The following is an 11,414-nucleotide window of genomic DNA, read 5'->3' as shown; positions in this document are numbered from 1 at the left end:
CCACCTTAGTACGTTACCCTATTTGATGCTTTAGAATAGAACAGGCGGCAGAACTGCTCTTTGAGCAAGAAGTCCCGCAGATTTCACAGCACTGGCCAGTAAACGTGAGAAGGAAACTGTCCAGCACTGCTGTCCTTAGCTGTGTATTCACAGTTGATCTGGTTTTGAGCAGATTTTATGGTCCATTCTGGAAATCACATGCCTTGTTATTCTTGTAGGCCAAGCTGGTAAGAAGTGGAGGTGAAAGACAATTCTGAGGGTCAGCAGCATCTTACGCTGCACTGAGAAGTCGCCTAAAGCTGCTCCTTGCCTGTCCTCACAAGCCTTGGGATGAGGTAGTTTTTGCTGTGGAGATCTAAAATAAGACTCCTGTGATGCTTTTCCAGATTGCTGACCCCGAGAACTGTGACCAAATGTACGAGAGCTTAGTCAGGATCCACACCAACTACTACAAAAACAAGGTGAGCTTTGGCATTAGCCATCATCCCTCAGTCCCCACTGACTGCTCTCGGCTGCCTCATCCCAGCGGGGTTTCTGGGAATGAGTGAGTGGCCAGGGGGCTGCAGCAGATCCTGGTGCCTTTTGGTGACTCCAGGAAAGCTGCAGAGATCTTGGCCTCTGTGACGTGTATGAACAATGTTCCTGGTATGGATGAATTCCTAGAGCTTGGCTGAAAATGAGCCTGGACTCTGCCGTATAGAATCCTAGACTGGCCCAGGCTGGAAGGGACCTTAGAGATCATTTAATCCAACCTCCCTGTCGTGGGCAGGGGCGCCTCTCAACTAGATCAGGCAACACATGGGGACCGAGCAGGGACATTTTTGGCCCTTTTAATGCACTGCAAGTAACATCTTTTTCTCTCTCTCCTTCTCTCACCACCTTGTGAAGTATCCACGGCTGAAAGACACAAACTTCACTGGAGTGACAGTAGAAGATTGCAAGATGATATTAGCAACAGGTACTAATACTGTGCTTGATTTGAGAGTAAGTCAGTGCAGGAAACAAAGAACACGAGGTCTTTGTAGTGTTCACCACATCGTGTCTGTTATAAACGTTTGTAACTGAAGGACTGCCATGCAAGTATATTAGGATGTTTAATGAGGATTAAGTTTAGGAATAATTGAGGAGATCTTCAGTAACCTATTGGTGAAAAGTCAGTTGTGTTTTGCACTGGGCAGGAACAGCAAAAGGATTACAAGGGCTTTTTGAGGTCAGATAGCAGGAGCTCGGTGGAGGAAATGCAGGTGTGCTACATCATTCCTAAATGTAGCTCAGCTGCTTCAAATTCCCTTCAGTATTTCTTCTTCTGTATTGGACTTTTGTATTAGAAACAGGGTACTACGATGCAGAAATACTCTCGGCCAGATCATTTATTAAGTGCGGTGTAGGCAGCTGGTGCAGTTTTGTTCTGCTCCAGTTCCTAACTTTGATTGCAGTGCGTGGAAACTGAATATTAGTTGTTAGTGATAAGGGACTCCCTGCACAATTGATTGGAAGGGAAAACAAAACTTGCCTCAGGCCCTGAAATAGAAATTCATTAAGATGAAAAGTCAAAAAAAGGGAAATATATGTAAGGCAAAGCTTTTATGAGGGCTTTCATTCCTTTGCTTTTCTGCTTTCCTTCCTCTTTTCCTATCTCTCTCTCTCTTCTCCTTTTGCAGACATCCTGAAACAGATGGAAGACATGAAAAAAGGGACATGGAGAAAACTGCGGGAAAGGTTTTATGCCAAGAAACCTGAAGATGACTCGAAGTGATAGGCTACCTCCCAGATTCTCCACTGTATATATTCCTAAAGCACTGTGTGTTGCCATGATGAATAAAACCATTTATTCCTCTTAGCTGCAGCATTTTTGTTCAGACCTACACCTTACACCTTTTGTATTTTGTGCCCCCCTCCTTTTGTCCTGAAAATCTAGGACATAGCTTAACACATCTGTGCAGAAACTCGACTGGAACAGTGTAGTGTAGGGGAAAGAACTTTGTGGTGTTAGACCTGCTCCTTTGTATTACAAGAAATGGAACAAGCAGGAGCAACCATGTTTGCTTTAAATTTGCTTGTGAAGATAACAATAGTGATGATGTGAAAGCACAGCGACGCTTGTGTTAGCGCTGAGCTTGAGGGAGGGTGACTTCAATAGTCACATCACCTTTATTTTACAGGAGGGAACTGAGGGTGACCGAGGAGAAGTAGAAGAGTTTAACTGAGGTGCTGCCGTCCCTCACCGTGAAGGGAAAGTTCTGTCAGGGTTACTGCACGTCTGGGAGATAAAGGCAGGTTTTAATGACAGGGCCATAAACAAACTTCAGGTGTGATTCGTTCATTGCTATTGGGCTGGTTTATGGCTTTTTAAAGCTTTAGTACTTGCATCAGTGTGTGCTCTTGGGAGGCAGAGGCACAGGACTGTAGCTGGGATGAGTGCGGCGCTGCTTGGCTTGGGAAGGATGAGTGTCTAGAACACGGCTGTGCCAGGACTCTGCTCAGCTCCCGGCAGCACCAGCAGCTGCTCCTTTTTATGTATTTGAACAGTTTTCCTGGCAAGCAGTGAAAGAGTTTGAAACTTTGCAGCAGGAGCTAAGCCAAAGCTTTAGAAAACAAGGGTTCAAGGTACTTCTTCCTGGCAGCATTCTTCATCTTCTGGCTGGAGCATCGTGCTACTTTTTAACATCTAACATCTGGAGCTGAGAGCACTGGCTTGTGGAGCACCTTGGGGAATACAACCCTGGTTTGGCTTCAGGGCCTTGGATTGGTTTGGATTTCTATTTATAACAGTCTCATTTCATACCAGAGTACACAGGAAGGGAGCTTTTTTTTTTTCCTTACCATATTTAAGTTTTTATTATGATTTTTTTGTATTTAATTTAGTTAAGGCAATTTACACTTCAGTTCTTAAGTAACAATAACAAAACAAACAAAAAAAAAAGTAAAACATTACACCAGAGATGAAACTAAAACACAGGACACGCCCTTCACAGTGAACTCCTGTAAACCTGCAGTCTCCTACTACTACTGCCCACAGAATTATCCTTGGTCCGCAGAAGGGAAAAGACTAGTTCACACTAGTAGAAGCTTGGATACTCATCCTCATCTGGTGAGTTAATTAATAAACCCATCTCCTTGAGTTTAGCTCCTCTTTACTGCCCCGCAGTGACGAACAGAATTCTTTAAATGGAGAGGGATCAGCGTGGAGCAGGGACAGCAAGTACGACGGCTGGCTTGCAAAGATCCACGGGTGCTAGTGCCGCTCTCGGAATAAGTTAAATATTGCAGCCCTACAGCTAGTTACACCACACCTGAGGCGGAGGCCAGCAGAATGTAGCGCATGGAGATAAAGATACAACCCTCCATATTTGCAAACTAAAGAGTTATTGCAACGAGGAATGAAAGTCCTGTATGATTTATCTTCCTACAAGGGCATTAGAGTAACGTGTAGGTCCAGGTATCGTGAGGAATCCCGGCCAGTCCCTGGTTCCCGAATTGCTTACAAGCGCTCTAAGGAAAAGGTTGGCTGTGAAGCCCTCCTGCATGGTCTGGCGCTCTCTGACAGTGACGTCCATGCATGGAACCCAGGAAGAAGCAGCCTCGTTAGCTGATACGTAGGTGTGGTCCCTCGGTGGGTGAAGCCGACGCTTCTCCCGTGCCTTAATGGTTCATGGTATTCTGGACGTCCACGAAACCCATCCTTTGTCTGCGCTTCCGTTGTTCTGTCATCTGCAAGGACACAAGTGAGGGAGGAAACCAGACCTTTATACTATTCACTAACACGTTCCTCCAGGGGCTGCCAGAAAACTCTGTGAGTTGAGCTCTAGCTGATGAGGGAGTTAAATACCAAAAAAACACACATCCTGAGTGTCCCCGACTCCCCCAGAAAGCGCTGCAGGAGCCCTGTGCTTTGTATCTGAAGGCTTGAGCTGGCCCTGCTTCACGCTCCTTGCAATCAGTGTCTATTTTGGTAGGGCCAGGGGGTTGCTACAGTCAGGTGTTTGTATTTTTAAAAGCATTTAGGTACCTGTTCCTTCAGCTCATTCAGCTGGGAGGTGAGGTGGGACACCAGCTTCATCGTGGTGTTGAGCTTGTCTTGAAGGTTTCGGATCTCGTTCTGTTCCCCTTCCCCTTCGTTGCTGACCAGCGACATGGCTCGCATCCGGGGGAACCAGTCGAGGTTCTTGTTCTGGAAAAGCAACCATGGAGAATGGGAATTGGAGTGGGGTGAGGAGCCCTGGTGGGATTTATCAGGAACCCTGCCTGTGCTTAGGGATCAAAGAAATTCTCAAAAGCTCATCTTGTCTGCGTCTGCAAATTTTCTACAACTGATCCTGTTCGAGTTTGTGGTGGTTTTTTTTTTCCTTAGAGCCTTCTGGGCTCAAGCACAGAAGTTTTTCTTTTCTGAATTTCCTTTCCTTCTTGCCTTGGAATCACCTTGAGGTGCCACTCTCTGCTGCTTGGTTCAGTCCTTAAGCACACAGTACAAAACATCAACGTGCTGCTGGCTGAGGTTGCAAAGTGGAAATAACCAGCTAAGAAAGAACTGAGGCACCCCGACGTTACTCCTTTCCAAAAGCTCCTGCTCAAAACTCTTTTCCTTTGGCAAGCCCTTTTTTTTCCCCAAGTGTTTCCTGGGCTCAGGGAGGTTGCAGAGGTGGAAGAGGACACGTACCTTTATCATCTGCGCCACGTAACTCTCAGGCCCCGTGTAGTCTGTCTTGTTCTTCACTCGCACCAGCACTATGAAGTACAAGTAGTTCCACATGTTGTGCTCGTATTTAATGTGCTCCTCAAAGGACACGGTCTTGTTGTCAAACTTGTCCCTTTCAAGTCCTGGGAAAGGCAGACGAGAAGGGAGAAGGTGAAGGGAGGAGATGGGGAGGGGAGGAGAAGGTGAGAAGCCAACAAATGTGAAATGAATTACAGATAATTGCATCCTCTCCCAGGTGTGACTTTCAAGAAGTGCTTTTAATAATTAGTTGGTATTTAGCACACAACAAGCATCCAAAGCAGGGGGAAAACAACTCGGTTGTGTATTTGGGAGGCTTCTATTTAAAATACTAGTAACTATGCTTCCTGCCTATGTAGCTAAAAGCATTAAATGCACCCAGTGGATATTTTAAGAAAAAAAAAGCATCTAGCCTTATTTGGTTTCCCCTTCTTTTTTGATGCCTTCTGGTGACTGAAAGCATTCCAGAACATTTTCTGTATTTTTACTTCCTCAGTGATATGGTGCTTTTTCCTCTCCCCCCGCTGGCTAAGTGATGCTCTCGGGAGTGACGGATGCCCAGCAACAAGAACTCCACAATGTGGCATTTTAGCTTAATATCTCATTAACAGAAGGGGAGGAAGAACACAGATAATTTCCCTTCTCACTTTGAGTCCTTGTTTAAGCCTCCTCACACCCATCGGTGAACAGATTTAAGTTTTGCCGTGACCCGAATGAAAACTAGAAACCAGCTGAAACTTTTTTCCTTCCCTTAACCCTAGAAGAGAGGAAGAGCTCTGGGGCAAGATCCACATCCCGATGCTCACCACATATGAAGCAGGTGGTCTTCAGTATCTCTTCCTTCTTCTGCTTCTCGCTCCTCAGATCAGCAAAGGTGTCAATAATGACCCCAAAGATGAGGTTAAGGACAATAATAATGACAATAAAGAAGAAGAGGAGGTCGTAGACAACTCGAGCAGGAAACAAGGACTCCTGTAATGGATGAAAGGGATAAATGTGTGTCTTTTGCCCACCTCGTGTCTAATCATGCACCCCCTGTGCCTCGTTATATAGGCATGGGCTGAGGGTAGGGGTGAGGAGGAATAAAGGGTGTGATGGGGGAGAGAAGAGGAAAGCAGGGGAGGACAGTGTCAGGGACAGAGCTGGAAGTGTCACAGTTCCCAGGGAGGGAGGACACCTGCACGGCGGCAAACGCAGCAGGACTGAGCAGAAGAAAGGCGTCCTCAGGTGCTGCCCAAACTCACGTCTTTCGACGGTTTCCGCAGGATGTCGCCCACGCCGCCACCGTTCCTCAGGCCGTGGTTCAGGACGGTGACGATGCACATGAGCAGCGTGTCACAGGCGCGTTCCCACTGGTCAGCCTCTGTTTCTAGACCACCAGAGGGGCAAATAAAAGCAAAAACCCAGAGCACAGACAGGGCTTAAGTACCAGACCATCCCAAAACCCCAGGGCTGCAGTGATGCAGTGGCCAATCTCCTGGGAGCAGGTGCTCGTTGTGCATCTCCCACCCTGCAACCCCCCCAGCAGCTCTCCCAGCTTGCCTCTTGCCGTGGCGGAGAGCTCCTGCAGCTCCTGCTTTCTTTAAATTGAATCTACTTCAACTTGGGGGGTTTTATGCTAAGGCCAGTGCAAAATTTGCAGGCGTCTTGCTTAATATGCACCAGAAAACAGGTTGGTTCTTGCCATCTTTGAAAAGCCAGGTTTTTCTGAGCTCCCTGACAAACAGGCAGCCGATTTCCTCTGCTGCCAACAGAGCTGACCTCTCTAATGAACTCACTTACCTTCCAAAGCAGTGGGCACAGCAGAGCAGCTAATTTTGTCACCGCTGCATGACTCCATGAAGGTCTCCATATTCCTTTGCATCCCCAAGGGGTCATCTGCAAGTAAAAGAGAGCACAGCCTTGTCAGAGCAGCAGCTTGCCTTAGTGAAGCTCTTCTCTGCTGTCAAAGGTGCTTTTCAACTGCTTTTCAACTGCCTCTTCTTGGAGCTTTCAAGCTTCTTGGGAAGAAAAAAAAAAAGAAAAAAGCTGCTTCACATTCTCCTCACCTTTTCTAGCCTTTGAATCTAGTGCTCAAATTTCAGTAAGACCCCTAACTAAGGTAAGTAAGAGCTCTAAGACATTTGAAGTGCTAAAAGTTCATTTATAGCTGCCCAGCCCCTTCTTTGCCATCCCTCCTCGCCCCGAAATCCTGCTCCTTGCAGCACGAGGTCCCTAAGTCGGCACAGGCAGCAAACCCCAAAACCAGTGCTACAGGGAGTTTGTGCCAAGGGTGTCAACCCCACCATGAGCACACACGCCCCCACCCCAGGGAGACACATATTTTTGGAGCAGGGTCTCCTGCAACGCTCTGGCTGCAGAAGGGGATCCATGTCCTCCCCAGCCCCTCTCCAGCCCAAGCACAGAGCCAGCGGGGGCGAGGGCTCAACAACCTTTGGCTTTGCTGTCTGGCAGCCGGTCCACCTCCAGGATGAAGTCATCCTTCAGGAAAAGGAAGCCCACGATGGAGAAGAGGTAGACGAGGATGAGAGCCAGGAGGGCTGTGAGCAGGATGGAGCGCCCGTTCCGCGTCACGCTTTTGATGACATTAAACAAGGTCTCCTCGCGGTAGATCAAGTCAAACAGCTGAAAGGACCCAGGAGCAAAGAAATGCTGCGGGGTGCTTCTCTTGACAATGCCTGGCCTGCCTATATCCCTTTTTATCCTGAGATCTTGGCTCACTCAGCGGACCTTGACTAACTTTCACATAAAGCATTTAAGTTTCCCAGCTTTCTGTAGGGAAGCAGAGAAGAATGAAGTGACTTACGCACAGCAGGAGAGCCAAGAATAGGACGCATGCACCCTGCCTCTGCCCTCACCAGCTCACGTTGTCTCCCAGCTGACCCACATAAAGCACAGAGCAGAGATTAGAAAGAGAGAGATAGCAAAAGACCGGGAGACAGACAGTAATAGATACTGTCGGAAGGCAGAAAGATCAGCCTACGCAAAGATTAGAGCACAGCGAATTGTTCTCGCTGCTGCTACCAGTCAGCCCCTGGAAGGTGTCACTTTCTAGCTTCTCACGGGGCAGGCAGGCTACCTCCGAGCCCCCAACACCAGCATTTTGTGTACCAGGATGCTGTAGAAGAGCTCGTGCACGAAGAGTCCCAGGACGCTCGTCAGGATGTAGCCAACGTGGTAAAGAAATTCCACATCCATGATCATGGCCTTGTAGCCTCGGATGAAGGTCCCACGGTTGCCCACGAAGCTCACCACAAACACGATCTTGTTGGTCAGCTGGGGAACAACCAGAAACGGGGGCACTTCAGGAGTGCAGAACAGCCTCTGCTACGCTGTTGTCCCAGCGCGTGAAGAACTTACATTGAGAGCTCCCAGTATGTTCAGGGTGAGTCCAATCCCCAAGTAGTAAATCGAGCGCAAGATCAGCGCCACGAGCAGCGGTCTGACGCCGTAGCGCTTGGTGAACAAGGCCATGATGGAGAAGCAGATCAGAATCCAGAAGAGCAGTGAGATCAGTGGGGAATCCAGCACTCCTGCGAAGAGGAGACCCGCAGAAATTAAGCAGCAGGAGGGAAACGCACGCCGTTAATTGGACTCTGTGCCGCTGTCCAGAAAAACTCATTGTCAGAGGGAAGAAAGAGAGAAATTATGCTTGGCTGTAAAGACGTAGTATTGACTAAGATGTTGTTGCTGATACATTTTCCTAATATCTTTTATCTGAGGTCTCAAAACCGCTGTAAATGACAGAGATACACACTCTGTCACTGCATCCCCCGTGTTACAAAGAGGGAAAGTGCAGTCCGGGGAGAAGAGACTTTTCCCTAAGGGAGCAGTGGGAGGGCTGGCAACTGAAATCTTGACTCAGTCTTGAGCAGCAGAAAGTATTCTGGAATTTAGAAGGCAAAAGGGGAGTGAGGTGGGGGCTGATATAGGTAAAAGGACTGTTTTTCCTGCGTATGAAAGTCCCCTTTTTCTTCCACGTCGAGGAGCAGCAGATGCTGGTGCACTTACCCATGGAAGTGGCTTCAACATAGGGGTAGAAGAAAGCAATGATTATGTTGATGAAGACAGCCAGGTTGAAGGAAATGCTTCCCCAGAGCGTCATTCTGCGGGAGAACCAGTACATCAGCGGCATGCCTGCAGGGAGAGGAGGCAGACACACAAACCTCAGCCAACCTTGCACCAACCGGGGAAGGCTTTGCCCTCCCAGGCATCTGAAGGGCTCGGCTCAGCGCAGTTGGTGGGCCCGGAGGGACCTTCACCTCCCACATCCTTCAAAACATTAATCAAAAGCTCCCTCCTCATCTGCTGAAATAAGAGGGCAAGTTCAAAATGTTAGCGCTCACTTTTCTTGCCTTCTCAGCCCTTTGACTTGCTCTGGCACCTTGGAACCGTTCTCCTCCTTGCCCTCCTCCCCACAGAATCACAGAACAATTCAGGTTGGAAAAGACCCTTGGGATCATCAAGTCCAACTATCGACCCTACACAACCATCTCCCACCTCACACAGCCTCGCTGCCAACATCCTTCCAAACAACCTCGTCTTCGTGTTTTCTCCCAGAGGAGACCCAGCCAGCAATTTCCCATCCATACTGGAAATTTGTTTCCTGCCGAATTCCTAACATAGTTTTGACCGGATCTGCAAGTATTTTCAGAGTTGAGACGCTACTCCTAGCTGCATCACAGTATTTATTGTGTGACTTTTTATCGAGCCCCTGTCATTTTAAGTCAGGGTTTCTGTCCTGATCCAGCCCTGAAAGCACCTGAGCAGGTCTGCAGGGTGCAGAGAAACAAGTTTTATTTCCCATAGTTAGCTGCTGGATCCTAGCTTAGGAGAAGGGAACTGGGAACAAATGAAGAAAGCACTTTTCAGGAGAAAACAGCTGCAGGTGTAATCCCAGGGAATGTGCTGTAAGATGTGTTTCAGGCTACCAAGGAGCTGCACTAACAGGCAGGGAGGAAACACATCCCTGGGATCTCGATTAACCTTCGCTCCCTGCGAACTGTGGTGTGCTAGTCCTAGAGAACCAGGGGCACGAGAAGCCCAGAGATGTGATTTCCAGGCTACTGCCAGGGTTCAGAGCCCTTTCAAAGCAGGGCTGCCTCCCAGTTTCACAAGAGGGGCTGTTCGAAGTGCCCGTCCTGGCCAGGGGGAGCCCAAAGGGAAGGTCTGGTTTGCTCTTACTGCGTAGTTTCTTCTGCCATTCCATCTCGTTGTGAAGGAAGGACGACTGGTCGAAGAAATCACTGACTTTGCTGCCCTGCTCGTCCTGCTCCGTGGTGGTGAAGAGCCGGTATTTGGTTTCCTTGGTGAGGAACTCGCAGATGCCAGGCACCGGGAAGATTATCTGCTCCATGCTCCGGTCCAGGCGCACAATCTGCAGGGAACGGGGCGAGGGGCAGGCTGTCATCAGATCCTGCCCCTGCCAGCTTTGGATCCCTCTTTCCTAGACCCAGCTGTGCCTTCCCCTCCTCCCTCTCACTCCACCTGCATGCAAAGACATCCTGGTCACAAACCGACCCCGCAACAGCAGCCCTGGCCATTCTGGAGTAAAGCTGAGAGCCCGTGAACCCTTGCTGGCCCATCTGCAAGGAGATGCACAAGGACGGGGCTGCTGAAGCAGGTGCATCCCTGCTGCTGTGGGGAGAAAAAGGAAGGGTCTAGGGGGGGCAGCTCATTCCCCCAGCTCCCCATGGGCTCTGCTAATGCCTCCAGCTCTCCGCAGAGTCAAGGGCCTGTCTACTTTTTGCCAGCACAGGGATGGGAAGGCTCCAGCTGCAAAATAATGGGGCACACGGCAGGATTCACCGGCCACATGCGCACTGACAACCCAACAGCTCACAGGTCTTGCCTCAATCTGGGAGGTGTGTTTCTCGTAATAGGCCAGCGGGTCCTCCTCTTCTTCCTGGACCGGGGCTGTCGACTTCAGCATCTGCGTCAGCTGCTTGTTGTTCAGGCTGAGCTGGGATGTGGGAGAGGGAGAGAGGATGAGAGTGGCCTCAGCTGGGGGAGCCAGGTCTGACTCTGCACTGACAACAGCGGTCCTCGAAATCTACTGAAGCTGATGAGGTTTCAGGGAAAAGCAAATGAATTAAAGCTTCCTAAAGGGGCACAAGCCTTCCCTGAGGTGACAGACATTCAATTCCCTGCAATAATTACATCCAAATGCTGTTAATCCACAAATTACAAATCAATGCCCATAAAACCCCAGGGAAATCATATTACAGCTGAATCTCGTTCAGGATCTAAGGTACATTGGCAAGACATGACAGCAAAGGACTTAACCCTGCCTTTTTCTGAAGGGAAGGGGAGAAAGTGGGTACCAGGAGGACCCCAGCAGGGCCACCAGCTCGTTCCCAAGGTGAGCTGGACATCACCCCATGGCTGAGCCTTCCTTGGGGGGCCCCACAAACCCAGCTCTCCGCAGCCTGGTTCTAAAAAGTGCACGTGCCTTTGAGCTTGCGGTTTGGGCTACAAGGGCACCGGTAAGTTTTTCTTCCTTTAGTCCCCCTGGGGAATACCAAAGCCCATCAGATTCTTAAACAACAAAACCCAAGGTGGCTCAGCAAGGGTGGGAGAAGCAGCTCTTTGCAGTCTCTGGTCAGGGTCAGGGTGGGTCGCAGGCGCTCTGTCTCCGTACCATGGACGAGATACCCTCCTCCTCCTCCTCCTGGATGCGCTTCACCGGCTTCAGGAGCTG

At 49.3% G+C, this 11,414-nt stretch overlaps 2 protein-coding genes across 2 annotated transcripts in view; one reads left to right on the top strand and one right to left on the bottom strand.

Annotated features, from left to right (window-relative positions):
• Window positions 1-218: 218 nt before the first annotated feature.
• Window positions 219-1,842, top strand: LOC104276387 (ubiquinol-cytochrome-c reductase complex assembly factor 2; the record flags this gene model as incomplete). Its single annotated transcript, XM_009872682.1, is given in 5 exon segments — window positions 219-227; window positions 340-376; window positions 379-461; window positions 889-958; window positions 1,662-1,842. Coding segments are annotated over 5 exon segments (294 nt in total), but the record flags the coding sequence as incomplete, so codon positions are not given.
• A 1,407-nt stretch (window positions 1,843-3,249) lies between these two features.
• Window positions 3,250-11,414, bottom strand: part of ITPR3 (inositol 1,4,5-trisphosphate receptor, type 3) — a gene marked incomplete at its 5' end in the record, with an annotated part of 29,509 nt that continues 21,344 nt past the window's right edge. Inside the window, 13 exons of the mRNA XM_009872681.1 lie at window positions 3,250-3,711; window positions 4,010-4,171; window positions 4,658-4,818; window positions 5,521-5,686; window positions 5,959-6,083; window positions 6,497-6,592; window positions 7,147-7,339; window positions 7,826-7,990; window positions 8,075-8,247; window positions 8,726-8,851; window positions 9,899-10,091; window positions 10,566-10,676; window positions 11,355-11,411. Coding sequence (XP_009870983.1) covers window positions 3,643-3,711; window positions 4,010-4,171; window positions 4,658-4,818; window positions 5,521-5,686; window positions 5,959-6,083; window positions 6,497-6,592; window positions 7,147-7,339; window positions 7,826-7,990; window positions 8,075-8,247; window positions 8,726-8,851; window positions 9,899-10,091; window positions 10,566-10,676; window positions 11,355-11,411 — 1,797 coding nt within the window. The remainder of the gene's footprint in view (window positions 3,712-4,009; window positions 4,172-4,657; window positions 4,819-5,520; window positions 5,687-5,958; window positions 6,084-6,496; window positions 6,593-7,146; window positions 7,340-7,825; window positions 7,991-8,074; window positions 8,248-8,725; window positions 8,852-9,898; window positions 10,092-10,565; window positions 10,677-11,354; window positions 11,412-11,414) is intronic.

Source organism: Apaloderma vittatum, unplaced genomic scaffold (genome assembly GCF_000703405.1).
Source record: "Apaloderma vittatum isolate BGI_N311 unplaced genomic scaffold, ASM70340v1 scaffold21267, whole genome shotgun sequence".
NCBI lineage: Eukaryota > Metazoa > Chordata > Aves > Trogoniformes > Trogonidae > Apaloderma > Apaloderma vittatum.
This window is presented reverse-complemented; position numbering and strand designations above follow the sequence as displayed.